Source organism: Dasypus novemcinctus, chromosome 4 (assembly GCF_030445035.2).
Source record: "Dasypus novemcinctus isolate mDasNov1 chromosome 4, mDasNov1.1.hap2, whole genome shotgun sequence".
Taxonomy (NCBI): Eukaryota; Metazoa; Chordata; class Mammalia; order Cingulata; family Dasypodidae; genus Dasypus; species Dasypus novemcinctus.
The window spans coordinates 42,844,725-42,868,675 of NC_080676.1; the positions used below are offsets into that span (position 1 = coordinate 42,844,725).

At 43.6% G+C, this 23,951-nt stretch overlaps 1 protein-coding gene and 1 pseudogene across 1 annotated transcript in view; both read right to left on the bottom strand.

Annotated features, from left to right (window-relative positions):
- Positions 1-16,876, bottom strand: part of LOC101444299 (solute carrier family 2, facilitated glucose transporter member 2-like) — a 64,744-nt pseudogene extending 47,868 nt beyond the window's left edge.
- A 4,176-nt stretch (positions 16,877-21,052) lies between these two features.
- Positions 21,053-23,951, bottom strand: part of LOC101443849 (solute carrier family 2, facilitated glucose transporter member 2-like) — a 30,231-nt gene continuing 27,332 nt past the window's right edge. The window contains exons 10-11 of the mRNA XM_058296437.1: positions 22,340-22,346; positions 21,053-21,246 (exon numbers count right to left, since the gene is read on the bottom strand). Of these exons, the coding sequence (XP_058152420.1) occupies positions 21,053-21,246; positions 22,340-22,346 (201 nt within the window). The remainder of the gene's footprint in view (positions 21,247-22,339; positions 22,347-23,951) is intronic.

The following is a 23,951-nucleotide window of genomic DNA, read 5'->3' on the forward strand; positions in this document are numbered from 1 at the left end:
TTCTCATCAAAACCAAACAGTAGAAACTCAAGCTATAAGTTCCCTATTGTAAGAAGTTAGCTGCGTGCCTTAACTCACCCTCAGTCCATTCTCTTAGGAGGTACACAGGACTCAAACTGGCTACCTTCCATGTGCAAGGCAGGAATTCCCCCACTGTGCTGTGCTACAGCACCTCCATAGACTATATATGCTTTACCGTGTAAGGTCAAATAAAGTCACCACCTCACCTGGCTTGGTCTTAAAATTCATTGATGAAACAGGATATAGCATATTGTGGGGGTGAAGATCAAGGACTCTGGACCAAACTACATCAGGAACCTTGATACTATCTTTATTAGCTGAGTAGCCTTGTGCAATTTACTGAACTATCCATTGAGTTTGTTACTTCATTTTAAAAATGGTGAGGATAATGATAGGACATTGAATGGTAATCATGTTGGGAAGAAGTGCTTATGAGGGTGGCATAGGTTACACAACTGGACAAAACCACAGTCATAATTTCAGTAATCGATAGAACAAGCAGATGAAAAAATCCACAAAGATATACAAGATCTGAATGACACTATCAACCAAAATGACCTGATGGCATTCATACACATCTGCCCTACAACAACCACTATACAACTAGACTCTCCACCAGGTGATTCGATGACCAAATTATCAGAAGTGTTCTTTGTTTCTAATCTCTAAATGATAAAAAGTAAAATTTATACCCTTGCAGAAAACAAGAGTGACTAGTTTCCTGATATATGTACAGCTCATTTCACATTTTCTCTCTTTTGATTGTTCCATCATACTTACATCAAAGATAGGTGAATTTTCAAAAGTATTTCTACTTGTGTTCTTACTTGATGGCAATGTTGTGGTGATGAAGATGGATGTCTTGCCTAGCTGGCATGCATTTTCCTTAACTCTCACTCAATGGTTGTATCCTCAGGAACCATCCATCACCTGTTTGTTATTCCAGCGTTGTTAGATGTGGTAATAGTATAAGACATACAGGATGGTTTTCCCTACATATTCCAAAAAAAAAAAAGTCAGGAAGGAAAGCTTATATCTGCTGATGCCCTCCTCCTGAGAGACACGTGTGTGTGCAAGGCTAAATAGGAGGTCAGTAAGTAAGGTGGTTATTTGTTTTTATCATCAAAGCACTCCCCACATCAGTTCAAGAAATTGCTAATGAAGAAAAGTCCTGGGAGTTTTTGGAATTAGGATCCTAATTACTTTTAGATTTAAAAGAATAAAAGCAGGGATGGCACCAGTTTCTTCTCAGGTGAAACAGAGAGGGCCTGATGGAAATCATTTGGCAAATTAGGAAAACAATATCAGGGCCCCAGCTGACAGGACACTTTTCCCAAGTAGTATTAATTATAATGCATTATTAGCTAACTGAGGCAGCAGACATCCTCTGCCTATTAATTAAAGTGCAATACCAGTGGAGTTCTGGCAAGATGGTATTGGCTTAGGAGGTTGTTCCCAAGCTCTTTCACAAAAAAATGCTGAGAAGGGGCAAAATCCTACCCCAGTGAGCTCTTTTGGGAACACACAATGCAGGAGGCTTCAGGGTATCATCTGGAGGGAACTGGACAAAGAGTCCAAGGGAAAGCTATGAGTTTCTTGCTCCTGTGGTGGCAGGCGGCTAAGCCCCACCCTTAAGGTGAAAAGCCTCTAAGAACCCCCTGACTCCCACCAGCCTCTGAGTGGGAAGGAGCCGTCTCTGGGAGGAAGAGGGTCCTGGCGAAGTGTGGAGTGGGGTTTCCTCTCTGTGGGTTTGGATACTTGGGCCCCCTCAGAATTTCAGGGACCAGACAAGTCCATACCGAGTTGGCCCCTGGAAGTGGGGAGGGGGGAATCTGCTCAGGCAGTTTGATGCACCCAACCACCTGGGAGAGAGGAACCTGGCTGGGGAGAGGGCAGAGATAGGCAACAGAGGAGTCCAGTGGTGAAAATGATAAAAATTCAATTCCCCTAAGAAGGCAGGTAATAGCAAGCCTCAATAAGCTCTCAAGGGCCTATTTAGGGTTCCCTGGGAGGAGGAGCATTCTGGAAGAGAGTTGAGAGTAGTTTCTTTGTGGTAAGTTCAGTCACCAGGGTCCCCTTTGAATCTGAGAAGGGACCTCAACCTGACCAGCAGAGGGGAGGGGGGATCTGTTCACACAGGCTGTCATGCGGAGGTGCCCTGGGAGAGAGAGCAATTAGAAGGGAAAGGGGGCAGGGACAGACAGGCACCTAATCAGCAGGACTTTGGCCAACTGCCAAGATTCTATCCTGCCCAAGGGAAAGTGGGCGGATTACTTTCTTTTTTTTTTTAAAGATTTATTTTATTTATTTATTTTTTAAAAGATCTATTTATTTCTCTTCCCTTCTCCCCCCACACCAGTTGTCTGTTCTGTGTCTATTTGCTGTGTGTTCTTCTTTGTCTGCTTCTGTTGTTGTCACAGGCATGGGAATCTGTGTTTCTTTTTGTTGCGCTAGTTCTCGTGTGGGTGGCACCATTCCTGGGCAGGCTGCACTTTCTTTCACGCTAGTCGGCTCTCCTTACAGGGCACACTCTTTGCGTGTGGGGCTCCCCTACGTGGGGACACCCCTTCGTGGCACAGCACTCCTTACGCGCATCAGCACTGTACATGGGCCAGCTCCACATGGGTCAAGGAGGCCCGGGGTTTGAACCACGGACCTCCCATGTGGTAGACGGACGCCCTAACCACTGGGCCAAGTCTGCTTCCCAAGATTTATTTTTTAATTTATTTCTCTCCCCTTCTCCACGCCCCCCATTGTCTGCTCTCTGTGTCAATTCGCTGTGTGTCCTATGTCCACTTGTATTCTTGTCAGTGGCATGTGGAATCTGTGTCTCTTTTTGTTGTGTCATCTTGCTGTGTCAGCTCTCCGTGTGTGCAACACCACTCCTGGGAAGGCTGCACTTTTTTCGCACTGAGCATCTCTCCTTACCACGCAGGGGTGTCCCCCATGTAGGGGAGCCCCACACGCAAGGAGTGCGCCCCATAAGGAGATTACTTTCTTAAAGGCTAACTGACCTAAGAAGGAAGTTTAGCTCAGTGGAGGAGTTTCTGCCATGAATATATGAGTTCCCTGGTTCTGTTCCCAACTCCTCTTAGAGAAGTGATCCACCAGGGTATGAGCCATCCAGCTGATACTTCAGGACAGGAAACACATAGACATTCTTTTTGTATTAGCTTTTCTTGGATCTCTTACTTTTCTTTAAAAAGCTTCCATTTTTAAATTTAACTTAGTTTACCTGTTGAAACTTGGTCAAAACCTGCAGAGAGGCTGCAGAATAATTGAATGATGAACACTGGCAGCCTGAGAAACGCCTTAGCGGCCCAAGAGGGAAGGCTGTTTTTCCACGTTTTTTTCAATTTGCTTGTTCGTTTGCTTGTTTTTTGTTCTTTTTCCCCCCTTTTTTTATCCTATTTCTCCTCCACTTTTGTTGTTAATTAGTTGCTGCTCTCTTTTTTTTCATTGTTGTGCTTCCCCTTCCTTTGTTTTCCTTTTATTTTGTTGTTATTTACCAGTTTTATCTACCTATGCTATTTCTTTTCCTTCCATCATCTTTCTATCTTCTGCTCCCTGTTGTTCTTTTATTGCACCTTTTTTTGTTTGGTCTTCAATTTTTCTCATTCTTATTTCTGTCTCCTTATTTCTCTGTTTTCTTTCTTTCTTTTAACTTTTTTCTTTCCACCTTTTGTTTTCTCCTTCCCTCTCTCCTCACCATTCTTGCCTTTTAATTCATTGTATGTATTTTTCTCTATTCAGTTTCTCATTTCATTCTTTGTATCCCACCTTTTTTCTCTTATTCCTGTATACTTCTTACTCAAGTTAGTTACTCATTTTCCTAGGTCTTACATGGTTCCTCTTCTACATTTTACTATTATTATTACCATTATCCTTTCTCTCTTCATATTTCTTTCCTTTTCTCTGGCTCTCTTTTTTTTTCAAGGGAACATAGACAACAGCAAGGAAATAGAATAAGAGGAACAAAGTGTCAAAATGAAAACTGGCCATGCATACAAAAACAAAAACAAAATAAAAGACTAGATTAGAAAGAGAAGCTAATGAATTAAAAAAAATTCCATCAAAATAAATGGACGCCTATATACGAACAAAAAATTACAACCCATACTAAGAAACAGGAAGACCTGGCCCAGTCCAATGAACCAATTAAAAAACAGGAGGAGATACAGCACATGGAACAACTAATCAAAGATGTCCACATAAATATCATGAATCAATGTAATGAAGTGAAGGAAGAGATTAAGGATATTAAGAAGACACTGGGAGAACACACTGAAGAAACTGTAAACATACATAAAAAGATAATGGATATGATGGTAATTAATGACACAATACAAGAAATAAAAAATACAGTGGAAGCACATAAGAACAGATTTGAATGTGCAGAAGAAAGAATCAGTGATGTGGAAGAGAGTACAGCTGAAATCAAACAGATAGTAAAACAGATAGAAAAAATCTAGCAGTGACTCAGGGATTTGAATGACAACAGGAAACACAGAAAAATATGCACTAAAGGCATCCCAGAGGGCGAAGAGAAGGGAGAGAGGACAGTAGGTATATTGGAGGAAATAACGGCTGAAAATTTCTCAACCTTATTCAAGGACATGGGCATACATTTTCATGAAGCACAGCACACTGCAAACAGTATAAAACCTAACAGGCCTACTCCAAAACATAGCCTCGTCAAATTGTTCCAATGCTCAAGACAAAGAGAATGCTGAAAGCAGGAAGAGAAGAAAGAACCATCACACACAAGAGAAGCTCAATAAGATTAAGTGCTGATTTCTTACCTGATACCATGGAGGCAAGAAGGCAGTGATATGATATAGTTAAGATGCTAAAAGAAAAAAACTTCCAGCCAAGAATTCTCTATCCAGCAAAGCTGGCATTCAAACATGAGAGAGAGTTCAAAATATTCACAGATAAACAGATATTAAGAGAGTTTGTCAATAAGAAACCTGCACTTCAAGAAATATTGAAGGGAGTTCTGCAGGTTGAAAGGATGAAACAGGAAAGAGTTGGAGGAGAGTGGTATGAAGAACTAAAAAGATAAGAGAAATAAAAAAGAATATATGGCATACATAAACCAAAAAAAAAAAAAGTTTAATGTAAGTAAATCCTTGACAGCAGTAACATTGAATATTAATGGATTGAACATCAGTCAAGAGATACAGATTGGCAGAATGGATAAGGAAATAGGACCCATTTTTATGCTGTATACAAGAAACTCACCTTAGACCCTGGGATGCAAGATAGCTTAAAGTAAATTGTTGGACAACAGTTTTATAAGCAAACGCTAACCAAAAAAGGGAAGGAGTAGCTATACTAACATCAGAAAAATAGATTTTAAATGAAAAACTACTGTAAGAGACAAAGATGGACATTATATAGTAATAAAGGGGTAATCTATCAAAAAGAAAGAACAATCATAAGCATTTATGCACCTAACCAGGGCACCTCAAAATACATGAGGCAAACACTGGAAAAACAAATGGAGAAATAGATGCCTCTACAATTATAGTGGGGAACTTTAATACACAATTACACAATTATAACCATTAAACAGATTATCTTAAAAGAGAATCAGTAAAGAAACAAAGTCTTTAAATAATACATTAGAAGATCTGGGTCTAAAACACATATAAAGAACATTATACCCAAATACAGCAGGATATATATTCTTCTTGAGCACACATGGATCATTCTCCAGGAGAGACCACATGCGAGACCACAGAACAACTCTCAATGAACTCAGAACGATGGAAATTATACAAAGTAATTTCTTTGACCACAGTGAAATGAAGCTGGAAACCAGTAAGGGGCAGAGTAACAGATTAGGCACAAAAATATGCATGATGAACAACACGCTCTTGGACAAACACTGGGTCAAGGAGGAAATCTCAAAAGAAATTAGTAACTACCTTGAAACAAAAGAAAATGACAACACAATATATCAAAACCTATGGGATGCAGCAAAAGATGTACTGAGAGGGAAATTCATAGCAATAAATGCCTATAGAAGAAAGAGCTAAAATCAAAGACATAACTGCACACCTGGAGGAATTAGAAAAAGGAAAAAAAACTAACCCCAAAGCAAGTAGAAAGAAGGAAATAAAGATTACAGCAGAACTCAGTGAAATGGAAAAGAAGAAAACAATAGAAAAAATAAAACCAAAAGCTGGTTCTTTGAGAAGATCAATAATATTGACAAACACTTAGCTAGACTAACAAAGAGAAAAAGAGAGAAGATGCAAATACGTTAAATAAGAAACATGGAAGGAGATATCACCACTGACCCCACAGAAATAAAGAGTATCATAAGAGGATACTTTGAAAAATTATATGCCAACAAAATGGATAATTTAGAGGAAATGGACAGTTTCCTGGAAACACACAAGCAGCCTACATTGACAAAAGAAGAAAGTGAAGAACTCAACAGGTCAATCACAAATAACAAGAATGAATTAGTCATCAAAAACCTCCTAAGAAGAGCCCATCTGTAGACCAGATGTCTACACAGGTGAATTCTACCAAACATTCCAGAAAGAACTAACCCTATCCTGCTTAAAGTCTTCTAAAAAATAGAAGCGGAGAGAACATTGCCTACCTCATTCTATGATGCCAACACCACCTATATATCAAAGCCAAGCAAAGTTGCTACATGAAGATAAAACTATGGACCAATTTCTAATGAACTTAGATTCTAAAATCCTCCAAAAAATCATATTCAACATCACATCAAACGAATTATACACCATTACCATATGGGTTTCATTCTTGGGATGCAAGGATGGTTCAACATAAGAAAATCAATCATTGTAATACACCACACATACAAATTGAAAGAAAAAAATCAAAGCTAATTTTTATAGATGCAGAAAAGCATAAAACAAAATACAACATCCTTTCCTGATAAAAATACTACAAAAGATAGGAATAGAAGGAAACTTCCTTACATGATTAAGGGTATATATGAAAAACCCACAACTAACATCATAATTATTGGAGAAATCCTAATTAGCATTGTATTAGAAGTACTTGCTAAAATACATGAGAAGAAAAGTTGTAAAGGTCATCCAAATCAGAAAGGAGGAAATAAAAATTTCACTATTTGCAGACAACATGCTCCTATATATAGGAAGTCCTGAGAAATCTACAACAAAGCTTTTAGAGCTTATAAATGAGTTCAGTGAAGTCACTGGTTACAAGAGCAGTGCACAAAAACAGTAGCATTTCTGTACAATAATGAGCAATCTGAGGAGGAAATAAAGAAAAAAATCACATTGGCAATAGCAATGAAAATAATCAAATAGGAATACATTTAATGAATTATGTAAATGACTCATACAAAGTAAACTACACAACACTAGTAAATCAAAGAAGACTTAAATAAATGGAAGAATATTCCCTGTTCATGGATACGAAGACTAAACATCATTACGATGTTTATTCTGCCCAAACTAATCTACAGATTAATGTAATTCCAATAAAAAATCACCACCGTACTTTTTTACTGACTCAGAAAAACTACCTATGAAATTCACCTGGAAGGGCAAGAGGTCCCGAATAGGCAAAGATATATTGAAAAAGGAACATGAAATTGGAGGAATCACACTACCTGTCTTTGAAAGGTATTACAAACCTACAGTGGTCTAAATTGCATGGTATTGGCACAAAGATAGATACATTGATGAATGGAACCGAATTGAGAAACACAGTCAACACAGAAACACAGTCAACTGATCTTTGACAAGACCGCCAAGCCCATTTAACTGAGCAAGAATGACCTGTTCAATTAATGGTGCATGGAGAACTGGTTATTCATATCCAAAAGAATGGGAGGGGAACACCATCTCACACCTTATACAAAAATTAACTCAAGATATATCAAAGATCTAAATATAACAGCCAAGACCATAATGACCATGAAAGATGGGAAGCAGATTTGGCTCAACGATAGAGCATCTGCTTACCACATGGGAGGTCCAGGATCCAAACCTAGGGCCTCCTGACCCATATGGTGAACTGGCCCATGTGCAGTGCTGATGCACACAAGGAGTGCCATGCCAAGGGTGTCCTCAGCATAGGGGAGCCCCATGTGCAAGGAGTGTGCCCCTCAAGGAGAGCCAGCCTATGTGAAAAAAGTGCAGCCTGCCCAGGAGTGGCACCGCACACACAGAGAGCTGATGCAGCAAAATGGTACAACAAAACCTAAATCTTCTTTTAAGACAAAATGAAAAAAGTAAGACATTGGGGGAATAAATGGAAGAAAATGTCACTGTACATATGGGACAAGAGAACTTACTGTCTTGAAAGGCAGAATGTAAAAAAAATTTTTAATATTTTTTCATTAGTTTCTATTACCCCAAGTTTTTTTATTTATTTATTTTTTGTATTTTATTTCTTATTTTTAAAAACATCATTATTTCATTTTATTATTAATGGTATTTGGCTATTTTACTGGCTTCATTTTTGAAGAAGTTTTGGATCATAGAAGGGTTACAACTGTGGCAGGGGGTGTAAACTGGTGTGGGATGACAGTGATGGGGGATATGTGGGAGGAAACTCACCTAAGCATTCATATAAGACATACAAATATGTTCAAGTGTTCATGTGGCATTGTCATGGTGAGTGTAGATTCACACAATAACTGAAGGAATATCAAATTCCTATTCTGGAGCTCTGCCACATTATCTAATGGATCAGCAAGAATCCCCCGAGTACAGGGGCAATGACTAGTGAAGGAGAACTGTCCACTGATGAGCTCTTGATACTGATGACTGTGCTTATGAAACTTTACTCTTGAAATGGAAGCTTAGCCTAGTATTATAGGATGCCTAAGAGTTGCCTCCTGGGAGCCTTCTTGTTGCTAAAATGTGGCCTCTGTAAGCCAAACTCAGGAATTTAATATATCACCTTCCCCCCAGTATGGGACATGAACTCTGGGAATGGGTCTCCCTGGCACCAAGGGATTACTACCGTGCACCAACTAGCAATGCAACTGGAAAAAGACCTTGATCAAAAGGGGAAAAAGATAAAGACAAATGAGTTTATATGGCCCAGAAACTTCAAAGTGAGTCAGGTGATCATTCCAGGTCACACATCTCAGCAGGAACTCAAAGACTGCCAAAGTAGAGACTACCCCAAATATAGAAGCTCCTGAGGGTTATGGAGACATCCAGACACTGTAGATAGCTCAGGAGTTTGGTGCCTTTCCAGTGGAATTTGGACTTTATGCTCCCCAGGGTGACAGAGTTGGACTCAGTTGTGGTTTGCCTACACATGGCTCTTCTGTTTTTCTATTTGAACATTAAATAGTACTAGAGTTGGTAGGTGGACATGAAGAGACTTAAATGTTTGGAATGTCCATGTGCCAGCTGGGCCCCTAATCTCAATGGAGTTGGAACACCTACTCTTCAGCTAATTGGTGTCACCCAGGACAACTGATAAGGAATGGTAAATGATGGACAACTACCATACCAAGGAACTGAGAGAGTTTAAAACTGCAAGCAAGAGAATCCCATCCATTGTCCCTAATGGATCACAGCCCCCTCTCAATTAGAGGTGAAGTGGACATCACCATCTCAGAATCCTGAGGATTGGGGAATGAACTACGGACTGAAGTAGACTTATTCTACTATAGATTTATTGTGATTCTAACAATGGAAGAAATTATATCACTGATGTGGTGGCAGTGGCCACTAGAGGTTCTGAGGGCAGGAGAGGGAAAAACAGGTATAATACCAGGATATTTTCAGGATTTGGGAATTGTCTTGAATGACATTGTAATGACAGATATAGACCATTATATATCTTGCCATAACCTACAGAATTGGGTGTGAGAGAGTGTAAGTACAATGTAAACTTCAGTCCAACTTAGTGGCAGTGCTCAAAATGTGTTATTCAAATGTAATGAATGTACCACAATAATGAAGAATGTTCTTAATGTAAGAAAATGTGGGTGATGTGGTATGGGAATCCTCTATATTTTTTTATGCAACATTTATGTAACCTAAGCATCGTTTAAAAAAAAGTAGGTGTAATATGGTGACATTTTCAGGACACCAGAATTGTCCTGAATAATGTTGCAGTGACAGAAACAGGCCATTATATATTGTCATAACTTAGAAAATGTGTGGGAGAGAGTTTAAACTATAATGTAAACTAAAATCCACACTTAGTGGCAATGCTTCAATATGTGTTCATCAATTGTAACAAATGTACCACACTAGTGAAGGATGTTGTTAATGTGGGAAAGTGTGGGAAGGGTAGGGAGTGGGGCATATGGGAATCCCCTACATTGTTTTTGTAACCTTTATGAAATCTAAGTATCTTTAAAATAAATAAATTAAATATTGTAAAATAAATTTCAACACCCATTTAGCTAGTGGGGCTTTCTTAATCTTTAAAATTCCCTTAGTCATTAATGAAGTAGTCAAACGATAATGTTAGGAGTTGAAAAAAGGAAATACAACCAGTGTCCTTGGAAAATGAGTCTAAACCAGAACTGGTTGTCAGAGGCATGAGTACAGAAGGTCCTGACGTTACATTGATGGATGACAATCAGCAGAGCTCCAGCTTGTCAGTCTCTCCCCAACCCCTTAGAGTTACACGATGTCCTGAGATTGTTATTATGGGTTTGCTTTCTGCTTCTGAGCTGTGGGTAGGTATGTGAGGCAGGGAAGGTGGTAACCATGGGGATTAAGTTTAGCTGTCAAAAATTCAGAAATCTATGATTCAGTAGCACATTTTTGAGACTTGCGTTCCTTCTAGTGATCTCTTTTTGGGCCATTTCACTGATTAAATCTCCACTGGAGAAGGTGTGGAAATGATGTTGAAACTAATCAAGTGTCCTTGGCAGTTCTGGGAAGGTTTTGAGTGTCAGTTCAGAGGCTGTGTGGAGAAATTTTTAGGATTGTACTTTAGGCTTATGTCTGGATTTAATGATTGGCATATTCCTTTTCTGTCCATAAAACCTAGAGTTAATGGTATATACAATCCTTAATTGGTTGTTTTTAAAAAAGATTTATTTATTTACTCATTTTTAATAATCCTCCCCCTCTCCCCCCATGGTTCGCTCATCTGTCTGCTCATTGTTTGCTTGCCTTCTCCACTAGCACCCGGGGACCCAACCCAGGACCTTCCACATGGGAGGCGCGTGCCCAACAGCCTCAAATACATCTGCTCTCTGCAGCTGCGGTGTCTGCTGGCTTGTGGCATATGTGCGTTTAGGCGTCTGCTCCTTGTAGCTGGTATGGGATCTAGCTCACTACAGCGGTGTGGCTTGTAGCTCATTGCAGTTGGTGTGGCATCTAGCTCGTTGCAGCAGTGTGGCTTGTAGAAAGTTGCAGTTAGTGTGGTGTCTAGTTCCTTGTGGTGGTGTGGCGTCTGCTTGTCTTCTTTAAGAAGCAACCAGGACTCCATCCTGGGACCTCCCATGTGGTAGGTGGGCACTGGGTTGAGCCATATCTGTTTCCTGTGGTTTGGTTTTGATTCATATATTGGTGACTGATCACAGACACATAATATGGAAAAAATCGCTTCTTAAGTGATCTGAGAAAGGAAGTTCATTGCCTTTTATTTCATCTGAATTCTTAAAACCTTTTGCTTTAATTTTTAATATTTACAAACTGTCCACTTCACTCTTTTTGGTGTTTAATTCTATGAGTTTAGACAAATATATAATCCAGTAAATCACTCTCACTGTCAAGATAAAGAACAGTTCTATCACTCCCAATAATTCCCTAGTGCTAGTCCTGTATAAATCTAACCCCAGACTCCTTGCAACCACTAATCTCTTTTCCTGTCCTTTAATTTTACTTTTTCCAGATGTCATATCAAAGAGGTCAGAGTTTATGTAATATGGCTTTGTTCATGTTGCCTAATATATTTGAGATTCATCCATGATGTTGCATATAGCAGTTGTTTGCTTTTTTAAATTGTGGTGTGCTAGTCTAAGGTTTGTTTATCCATTCCTGAGTGAAAGGACATTTGGATGTTTCTAATATTGTTACTGCTGTCTCTCTTTTTTTTTTTTAATAATCTACTTATATTGATTACAGAGTGAGGGATGTTTATGTCTCCAATTATTGTTGTGGCTTTGTCTATTTTTTCCCTTTCATTTCTTTCACTCGCATCAGTTTTCCTTCATGTATTTTGAAATACTTTTATTAAGTGTACCTATATTTAAGAAGGGTATTTATTCCTGATTAATCATCCCTTTATCATAATATAATGTCTATTATATTTTTCATATTTATTGTCCTAGAACTCTATTTTTCGGATATTAATATAGCCACCCCAGTTTTTTTCCTTTTCTCTCTCACTCTTTCTCTACTGCTTGCATAGTATGTCTTTTCCATTTTTTCCATACTTTTATTTATTTATTTATTTATTTATTTTGAGGTACTGGGGGCCAGGGATTGAACCCAGGACCTCGTATATGGGAAGCTGGCACTCAACCACTGAGCCACATCAGCTACCCTAAGTTGGTTTTTTCATTCCTCTTACTTGTTGTTTGTTTTTCTTTTTGTTTTAAGGAGGCATGGACAACCAAACCCGGGACCTCCAATGTGTGAAGTAAGTCACTTAACCACTTGAACCATATTTGTTCCCCATAGTTTCACTTTTAACCTATTTTTTTTATCTTTGCTTTTCAGCAGTTTAATTTTTATATGACCACATGTAGTTTTCTACAAGTTTATTCTATTTTAAGTATTTGCAAATTTATTTTGCACTAAATTTGGGGCAATTTTAGCCCTTATTTCTTCAAATATTTTCTCAACAATCTTTTTCTTCTTGCCTCCTGCTATTCCGGGGACATGACTCTTAACCCTCTATTGGTCCCAGAGGTACTGCTCATTGTTTATCTGTCTTTTTTCTTTCTGTTCTTCTAATTTCTTTTGCTCTACATTCAATTTCACTGCCTCTTTACTCTGTCCTATTTGTTATTGAATACATCAGTGATTTTTAAAAATTTCAGGTATTATGTATTTCACTTGTAGAAATTTCCCTTTGAAAAATATGAAAACTTTTGTTTCTGTATCTCTTCTGAGAACTTTCAACTTCCATTTCCCTAATGTGTTTATCTTTATTTTGTGGAGCACTATTGTAATAGCTGCTTTAAAATCAGTCCGATAATTCTAACTTCTGGGTCATGTTGCAGTTGACACATGTTGACTGTCCTATCTCTTCCCTGACCGTTGAGTAATTTTAGATTTTAGACTGTATGTAGTGTAATCTCTGGGTCCTGTTAAAATCTTCTGTTAAATGCTGATTTTTTTTGCTGCTTTAACAGGCAATTAACCCCTTTAGGTTCATACTGTAAATTCTATCTTACCTTGCCTGGATAGTGATTCTAGTATCGCTACAGTTTTAAACCTTTGCCATGGTGCTTTTTGTGTCTCCCACACATGCTCACTGAGGGATGAGCTTGTAGCCTGGGCAGTTTTATCCACAGAATTAAGGAATCATCTTCTTTATCTCTATCCTTTCCAGGATTTTCTCCTACAGGGCCCCTTTTCTCAATCCTTGGCTAGAATGCTAGGGCAAATTTGGGAGAGAAAGAGGAAGTAAACAATACAATTACAATACAATACTATTACAAGATGGTAAGAATATGCTGATGTACAGGAAAATATAATTAATGTAACTTATGACTACAGTTAAGCACAATCTTGTAATATTCTTGCATCAATTTGTGAAGTTACTATATCTATGTTAAGGGTCACTGATTGTGATAATGGGATTTTTTCTTTTGGAATAAGGAAAACGTTCAAAAATTTACTGAGGCAGTGACTGCACCACTCTTGATGAAAGTAAGAGCCATTAAATATACACTTTGGATGCATTGTACAAGGTATGGAACTGTATAACACAGTGTAGCTGAGTGGGGGGATTCCAACCTTGCTCAGGCCCAGGAGTCGGGGGGCTGCTCCAGTCGAACCGCCAGCGGGGGGTGCTCCGGGTGGAGCACCGGCTCTCCAGGTGTGGGGGACGTGTGGTTAGGAAAGAACCATGGAGACCGCCTGAGCGCAGGAACAGGTCTGCTTTATTACGGAAGTACACTTAGCTATATAGGGTTGGGTAGAGGGAGGGGCGTGATGAAGGGAGGGTTGGCTAAGGGGCGGCTGTGGACAGGCTGAAGCTGATGGATAGACCTGAGGTAAGCAGTTACTGGGGAAGAGGGCAGATTATAGGTTGGCGATATGGGCGGGAGTGGCGGGAAGGGCGGCGGGGGCTGAAAGGGGAGAGGGGCGGAGAAAGGCGGCAGCAATTGCTCCTTTTGTTTTAAAAAGAAATAGAGGCAACAAGTTTTGGTGCGCACTGTGGGTGTGAAAAACTCGGCGTGCGCAGCAACAAAAGACAAGGATTAGGAGGAAGAGTAGGAGGAAAAGGAAGTTATAGGGACGGGCACGGGGATAAGACGAGGGGTGGAGGGAGACCACGAGGACCGGCCGGTCGTGAGTGGACAGCATAGCATCTGGCCAGGATGCATGTGCCCGCCATTAGGGTCGGCGCACGCCGGCGCCTGGCCCGCGCCGAGCCTTGCCAGCGAAACGGGCCTGTGATGCCCCTGTACCCCTCGCCCGAGGGGGAGGAGTAGTTGGGGAGAAGTAAGGAGAGGAAGACAAGAAGCTATAGGTGTGTGGTCTGGAGTAGGTGGAGAAACCTGTGGCAGCGGGGTTGTGTCCCCCCCACTCATAAGACGGAAGGTTCGTGCGTCCAGTGAGGTTGGCGACATCAGTAGTGAAAGAGGGGGCGGAGGCGGTTACATTCGAGGAGAGGAGCCTTTTTTGTTGCCAGAGGGAGAGGGTCCAATTGAAGGGCTGGTGACTTGGGTTGGCAGCGGCTGGGAGAGCGAGGGAAGCCAGGACGAAGAGAACGGCTGCGAGGCTGTGTAGAGGCATCATCTGACGGTGCGGCATCTTGATGATGGCTGGTGCTGGATCCGGGTGAACGGGGCGACCTCTGGGCCGTATCCACTGTCAATGTTATCTCTCACCAAAGGCATAGGGTGCTGATCGTTTGGTGGAACTAGTGGGTCAGTGGCAGGCCGAATGCAACGCCCAGGAACCCAGAGCGGCTGCGGCTCAGAATCTGGAAAGACGCAAGCAAAGCCCCTCCCCTGTGCTAGGAGGGGAGCTGGATCTTGCCAACGATTTGTGGCAGGGTCTTTCCAATGGACGAGGGGAACTTGCGAGGGCTGCCACATGGGTCCCCAGTGTTTATGGGTGGGGGAGAGTCCATGGTCATCGAAGGTTAGGAGATTGTGATGAATGAGGCAGGCAGTCACGACGTCGGCGGGGGCCTTGTGGGGAGAGGAGGCCCTTTCTTTTTGAATGAGTAGCTTGAGCTGTTGGTGAGTGCGCTCGATGATTCCTTGCCCCTGTGGATTGTATGGAATGCCAAAGTGATGCGTGATGTGATACATCTGCACGAAGCTGGCGAAGGCGGCACTGCGATACGCTGGTCCGTTGTCTGTCTTGAGATCCCATGGAATTCCCATGAACAAAATAGCTTGGCGAAGTGCCTGGACGCAGTGTTTAGCACTTTCCCCCGTAAGAGGGACTGCATAGCACAGATGTGAAAAGGTGTCAATTGCCACATGAAGATATTTGAGGCTGCCAAATGCACTGACATGAGTGACATCTAATTGCCACCTTGAGTTTGGGCGGAGGCCGCGGGGGTTAACACCCTGAGGCTGCAAAGGTCCAAGTGGCAGCAAGGGCGCACAAGTTCGGCACGCGCGCACAAGGTGCTTACAAGTCTCAATGGGTATGTCTGGAAAGAGCTTTTGGATGGACCGCGCAGAGAAATGGAACTGGGAATGCAAGAGCTTAGCTTGATTGACAAAGTCCCCAAGCCGTGGCCCATCGGTGGAGTCTTCATGAAGAGTGACTGGGTTTATCCGGTGGGTGGACACCGAAGTGTCAACAAGGTCATTTCCTTGAGGCAGAGGCCCTGGTAGGCCGGAATGGCTTCTAATATGAGCGATGAACCAGGACTGCTGCCATTCTTCAAGCAGCCGCTGCTCGAAGGCGAGCGCCCGATCGATGTTTGAGTCACCTGGTAGGAAAGTAGCAAGCGGGAGGCTGCGACATACCTGAAGAGTGTACAGGCTGTCAGTAAAGATGTTGAGAGGCTGGTCTGGGTGGAGATTGAGGACTGCAGCGACAGCTAGAAGCTCGCCCACTTGAACAGAAAAGTCATTTGCGAACAGCAGTTGCCGTGGCTCAGGATTCCCAGGAGTGTATATGATGGCAGCAAACGCCGTTTTTGAGGCATCTGTGAAGGCAGTGATGGCTGAAGGGATCGGGTTCCGTGCGGGCAATGGACGGAACGGGTTGGAAAACGCCAATTGAGACATTCCTTGCAGCAATCGGTGATGAGGATAGTGGTTGTCAAAGGAGCCGCGAAAGAGCTCTACCAGGCTCTGCATTTGGGCATTGTTCATGATGAGGGAGGTAACTTCCTTGGCATCTAAAGGCCAGACAATGGTGTGTGGCGGGATGCCATACGTTTGTATGGAGAGAAGTACTAAGTCAGTGGCCAACGCGATCCAGGCCCTTATAAAAGGGCAGATTTTCAGGAGTTTGCTCTTTGACGTATGCAGAAAAAGGAGAGGGCCATCTTGCCAAAAGAGACCTGTGGGAGTGATTGGCGTTGGCAGAACTAAAGCCAAGATTGGAAGGTCAGGGGCGAACTGCTCTAGGCGACACTGTTGCAGAGCGGCGCTGACTTGTTGGACGGCCTCTCGGGCCGCAGGAGTGATAGTGATGCTGCGAGTGGTTGCCGTTGGAGGGCTGTCCCTTGTCTGCAAAAGCTCGAAGAGAGGCTGCATTTGCGCTGTTGTGATGGGAAGCGCCGAGCGAAGCCAATTGATTTGCCCGCAGAGCTGTTGGAGCTCAGTTAATGTCATCCTCGGAGAGAGGTGGATTTTTGGGCTTGTGGGCTGGATAAACCAATGAAAATGAAAGTCTAGGAATTGAAAAGGAGGCTGGAGGTTTATTTTGTCAGACTGCACAGTAAGCCCGAGGCTGGAGAGGTTTGTTATTATTGCCGAGAGCAGATCATTGAGGAGCGCACTGGAGCTCGCTGCTAAAAGGAGGTCGTCCATGTTAGTGGAGGATGTATGTGTGCTCCGGATTGAACTTGGAGCGCAGCGGCTCAACAGCATGGTTGACATACAGTTGGCACATAGTTGGGCTGTGGCGCATGCCTTGGGGCAATACGCGCCACTGAAAATGCTGAGCTGCGCCTTGGTTGTTGATGCGTGGGACCATGAATGCGAATCTCGGACAGTCCCGGGGGTGAAGAGGAATAGAGAAAAAGCAGTCCTTGATGTCGATGGTCGCCGCGTGAAAATGCTGGGGGACTGCGGTGGGATGCGGGCATCCTGGTTGAGGTGACCCCATAGGCTTAATATGTTTGTTGATCTCATGGAGGTCGTGGAGAAGGCGGTATTTGCCGGTGTTCTTTTTGCTAATGACAAAGACTGGTGAATTGTAGGGACTAGTGGACGGCTCTATATGCCCTGCTTGTAGCTGTTCTTCGATGAGGGCAGAGAGAGCTTGCAGCTTGTGAGCTGGCAAGGGCCACTGCTCGACCCAGATGGGCTCCTCTGTGTCCCATTCCAGAGGAATAGGGTCAGGTTTTGAGATGTGAGCAGTGGCCCCTAGTAGCGGGGGGGCAGCGCAGCTGAGAAGGCCTCTGTGGTAATTCGGGCCTTTAACTGGCTGAGGACATCTCTCCCCCATAAGATGGTCTGGACAGAAGAAAGGATGAGCGGGCGAATTTGGCCTTCGTGGCCTTCTCGGTCGCTCCAATGCAGAGGCTGGGATGTTTTCCAGGAGGTAGCAGCTCCCGTGGCGCCGATGACTTGAGGGCCGGTTTCTAGGGGCCAGTGATTGAACGCGGCGATTTCGAAGGGAACACAGGAGACTTCAGCGCCAGAATCTAGAAGTCCATCGAGCCATTGCCCATTGGCTTTGAGCTCTAGTGAAGGTTTCTGGCGGCGTGTGATGGGCATTGTCCACATTATGGCTTGGGAATTTTTCTGAGGGCCTCTTGGGGGTGGGGCTGAGGCCTGCCCCGCTGGGAGTTTAAAGGCTGCTGGGAACCTTGGGTGGAACGGCAGTCGCGGGCCCAGTGATAACCTTTCCCACAACGCGGACACGGCGTAGAAGGGCCCCTTGGCCGTCGCATCGGCGGGTCTGAGCGAGGCGCTGGGCCTGGCTGGGAGCACTCACGGGTGAAGTGGCCGGGCTGGCCGCACCGAAAGCAGACAGAAGTGGGGCCGGATGAAACAGCCATGGCAGAGGCAAAGGCAGTGGTGAGTGTTTTGACTTGTGGGTCGACGTCACAGCAAGCAAGGACCCATTCGTGCAGAGCCTTGTCGCGTATGGGAAGGACCACGGCCCGGAAAGGCGCAAGGCACCCGTCTTTGATAAGTTCTTTGGCCAGTGCAAACTGGGCATCCTCGCTGGAAATTTTCCGCTGACAGGCTTCCAGGACGCGGGCGACAAACGTTGGGAAAGTCTCATTGGAGTCTTGAAGCAGCTGCGCGAGTTTGGTGGGCTGCTTAGTGGAAACTAGAGAGAATGACCACTGGACGAGGACTTTTACCCGGTGCCAAAACCCTGGGTCAATTTGGAGATAAGAACGAGGGTCTGCATAATTGTTGGTCCCCGTGTATGCATCAGAGGGATCGAGGACGCCAGCTTGGGCATTCTCCACGATTTGTCGGTCAACAGCCACTTGGTAATGGGCGCGCCATTCTATAAATTGACCGGGCGTCAGGATGGCATGGGCTAATGCAATCCAGTCATATGGGAGAACGAGTTGTGTCCCCAACTCCTCAAGTAGTTGCTGCGCATAAGGGCTGCCAATTCCGTCTTCCTTTACAGCTTTGCTGAGGGTCCTGACCTCTTCCGCTGTAAAGGGTAGCCAAGTTTGGGGTCGCTGCGGCGTGGGCTGCGGATTTAGCGGATACAGCTGAGGGGTTTGAGGAGGCGTGGCACCGGGGGCCGATAGAGCAGCCAAGGCAGGTGAAGGGCTATTGCCGTACGGCGGTGGCAAGGGATAAGCGGAACATGGGTGAGAAAATGGCGACTTAGCGGCTTCCGGGTGACAACAAAATGGCGGCAGGACCCTTCCGGGCGCCGGCCAAGATGGCGGAGCAGCTACATCCGGCGGCGGACAAAATGGTGCGGGGGGCGCTTCCGGTTTAGTGGAAGATGGCGACCATGCAGTTTCCGGGCCCGAACCGGATGCTGACTGGGCAGGAAGAGGCGGGTAGAGGCGGGAGGAGGAGGATACTGGCGGAGAAGAAGCCGGATGTGCGCCATCTTGGGCAGAAGTGGAGGAAGAAGGCGGAAGTCCGCCATCTTGGGGAGGGGCAGGAGTGATTCCTGTCGGCTGCGGGGAGCTTGGGCGGGGAGGTTCGCGCTCGAGAGCAGCAGCAAGTTGGTCAGACAGAGAGTCATTGTCGGCGGGCTCATTGGGATCACAGTCTAGAGGCCGTTTAGGAGAAGCTTCATAAACGGCTTCGGTCGGAGCGCCAAGGAGACAGGCGCGAATGGCAACGAGAACGGGTAAGAGGCCTGCTGGGAAGGTGCGTTTCTCATGCTCCATGGCGGAGGTGACTCGATCTATGAGTCGCGAGTATGTGTCCAGGCTCCAGAGTTGGCAGGTGGCGAGCCACGGATTAAAAGGGAGCAAGAGATCCCAGTACTTTTGGAGCTGCCGCAAGGAGACGCGGACTCCATTGGCATCGAGCAGGGCAGCGAGGGCCCTGACTTGCGGCGCCTGACACAATGACAAAGAGGCGCCCATGACTGGATAGGGACGGGACGACGGCGAGGGGTCCCTTGGGGCTCGTCCGGGTGAGGGGTCCCTACCTGGAGAGGAGGATGATCACAGCAGCAGCAGCAGCAGAGAGGGGCCGGGGGAGGAGCTGCCACATTGGGCGCCAGTTTTAGCTGAGCGTGGGGGTTTCGACCTCACTCAGGCCCAGGAGTCGGGGGGCTGCTCCAGTCGAACCACCGGTGGGGGGTGCTCCGGGCGGAGCATCGGCTCTCCAGGTGTGGGGGACGCGCGGTTAGGAAAGAACCATGGAGACCGCCTGAGCGCAGGAACAGGTCTGCTTTATTACGGAAGTACACTTAGCTATATAGGGTTGGGTAGAGGGAGGGGCATGATGAAGGGAGGGTTGGCTAAGGGGCGGCTGTGGACAGGCTGAAGCTGATGGATAGACCTGAGGTAAGCAGTTACTGGGGAAGAGGGCAGATTGTAGGTTGGCGATATGGGCGGGGCTGGCGAGAAGGGCGGCGGGGGCTGAAAGGGGAGGAGGGGTGGAGAAAGGCGGCAGCAACACAGTGAACCATGTAGTCGAAGTTGGACTGTGTTTTATAGTACAAATATGAGAATGTTCGCTCGTGACTATAAAGATATACAAAACTAATACATGGTGTTCAAGATAAAGGGGTATATGGAAAATGAATACCAAAAGTAAGCTATAGACCATAGTTAGTAGTAATCTTTTAATGATGTCCTTTCATAATTTGAAGCAAATGTTCCACAATAACACAAGGTGTTGGTGAAGAGGTGATGTTAGGGAATTCTGTACATTATGCATGATTATTTTGTAAATTCACGACTTTTCTCATAAAAAATATATTGCGAGTAGTTGTGGTTCACACAGTTGAGCTCCCACTTCCCTCATGGAAAGATCTGGATTCAGTTCCTGGGGCTTCCTGAAAAAACAAAAATGAACAACAAGCAGAACAAATGGAAAAGCCAGCTCGGAGAAGCCATTCTGGCTCAGTGGTTGAGCACTGGTTTCCCTACATATGAGGTCCCACTTTCAATCCCTGGTCCTAGGTACCTCAAAGAAAAAACGTGTACATGAAATGGTTAAATAATACTTCAGGATGGAGAAATAAAATTCTCAAGGAATCATTATTTTAAAAATATATGGTTTCTTTCCATTTCTATTCATGTCAAAAAGCAAGTAGCATTACACAGTCTCTGTAGCTCCAAGGAATTCCATTTCTAGATCAGCTTTTTGCCCTTGGCATGAGCTACCATTCTTTTGGAATACTGCTGTGATTTCTTCGAAGGACTTTCCTTTGATTTCTGGAACTTTAACAGATGTAAACAAGGCAAAGAGCAGGACCATTCCAGCAAAGATGAAAAATAGATATGGTCCAAGTAGTCCTGGACAGAGAATAAACAAGAGTTCCAATTAGCAGCTGTTTGACCCTATCTATGTTCAGTAAATTTGCACAATATTAGGCTGCTTACTTCAATGTATGGCAAAGACAGGGCTACGATGAAATTGCAGGTCCAGTTGCTGAATGCAGCTATTTCGCTAAAGCAGCATGGCATGGTCCTTGACTGAAAATCTCAGCCACCATGAACCAGGGGATGGGTCCTGGCCCATTTTCAAAGAAACTGACAAAGAGGGAGATGGCTGTCATGGTCACATAGCAAACTTATCCAGAGGACAAAAAAACGAACGTTGGAACTTGGATAGTTGGCTGGGTCTTCCTTTAGCTAACTAGCCTCCCACTGAGTTTAGAGTTGACACGGCTCTCTTCCTCATATGTTTATGTTCAATCGAGTATAGTTATTCTAGTCTGAGTCATGCATACATCTTTTGAGCACCATTAGGACAAATCCTTTGGATGGAGACTTTATATGATGCTTGCCCATTTTCCTGTGAAAAAGGTGATGCAAGAGTCCACTGGCCTTTGCCCTTGTCTGTACCAGGTTTCAGGACTGGATGCATGACCATCCTGTGTAATAGTAGAGGAAGGTGCTGGGTTCGGGAGAGGTTCAGGTACTTGCCCAAGGTGAGGCAGGCAGCCACTTGGCAGAGCTGGGATAAAAACTCACTTGGGGCTCACCCCAGAGCTGGGCCCTAACCGTGCTGTACACTGCCTCTCTGGGCAACAAGCACAATTTACATGCTGATGTCCAGTTTTCAAACCTAAGAAACTAATTGTCCCCCCTTTCTTTACATATCTCCTTTGTGTGGTATGCCAATTCCCTGGCTCATTTCCTAAGTCAATTTCAAATGCTTTTGACATACAGAATACTTTAACCTTGAACACAGAAGTGCTAGCATATGGTCACCAAAAATCTCAGTGTGGATACCAAGCTTACCACTAGCACAAAAGATGTGATCACCTAAAGCTATGCAGAGAAAGCACTTGGTAAAATTCTGCATCCTTTCTTCATAAAAATACTTTGAAAGATAGGAATAGAAGGACAATAGCTCAATATGATAAAAGGCATATATGAAAATCCTGCAGCCAACATCATACTCAAGGGGAAAGGTTCAAAGTTTTCCCCCTAAGAATGAAAACAAGACAAGGATGCCCACTGTTACCATTGGTATTCCTCATTCTACTAGAATTCTAGCTAGAGTAATTATGTGTGAAAAGACTTAAAGGCATCCAAATAGGAAAAGAGGAAGTAAAATTCTCACTATTTGCAGATAATATGATCCTGTATTTAGAAAATTCTGAACATCTACAACAAATTACCTTTAGCTATTAAATGAATTCAGCAATGTGGAAGAATATAAGCTTAACGTGCAAAAATCAGTAATGTTTTGTAAACTAGTATTGAACAATTTGAGAAGTTCAGCAGGAAATTTAATTTACAGTAGCAACAAAAAGACTGAAATACCTGGAACTCAATTTAAACTAAGACCTGCAGGACCTATATGCAGAAAACTATAAAACAATGCTAAAAGAAATCAATCAAGACCTAAACAAATGGAAAGACATTCCATGTTCATGGATTGGAAGACTAAATATCATGATGATGTCAATCAATGCAAAGTGATCTATACATGCAATGCAATGCCAATCAAAATTCCAACAGCCTACTTTACAAAAATAGAAAAGGCAATTACCAAATTCTTTTGGAAGGAAAAGTACAACTGAATAGCTAATAGAATTCTAAAACAGAAGATCAACATGGGAGGAATTTCACTTCCTGACCTTGAAACATATTACAGAACTACAGTAGTCAAAACAGCATGGTACTGGCATAAAGATAGAAGCATCAATCAGTGGAATAGAATTGGGGGGTCCAGAAATAAACCCTTATCTCTACAGCCAACTGATTTTTGACAAACCTACCTAGTCCATGTTAATGGAACAAAACAGTTTCTTCAATAAAGGGCCCTGAGAGAACTGGATATCCATAACCAAAAGAATGAAAGAAGACCCTTATCTCACTCCCTGTACAAGATTCAACTCAAAATGGAACAAAGACTCAAATATAAAGGCCAGGACCATAAAACCACTGGAAGAATATGTAGGAAACCATCTTCAAGACCATGTGGTAGGTGGTGGTTTTTTAGACTTTGTACCCACAGCATGTGGAACAAGAGGAAAAATAGATGATGGGATCTCCTCAAAAGTTTTCAACACTTTTCCACCTCAAAGTCTTTGTCAAAATGATGAAAGGGCAGCCCACTCAATGGCAGAAATATTTGGAAATCACGTCTAATTAGGGTTTAATATCCATGATATGTAAAGAGATGTTACAACTCAACAGTAAAAGGACAAACGACCTGATTAAAAAATGAGCAAAAGGCTTCAATAGACATTTGTATAAAGAAGAAATACAAATGGCAAAACAACACATGAAAAAATGTTCAATATCCCTAATGATTAGGGAAATGGAAATCAAAGCTACACTGAGATACCATTTCATACTTATCAGAATGACCATCATTAAAAAGACAAAGAGGTGGTGGACTTGGCCCGGTGGTTAGGGTGTCCGTCTACCACATGGGAGGTCTGTGGTTCAAACCCCAGGCCTCCTTGACCCATGTGGAGCTGGCTCTTGCACAGTGTTGATGCACGCAAGGAGTGCCCTGCCATGCAGGGGTGTCC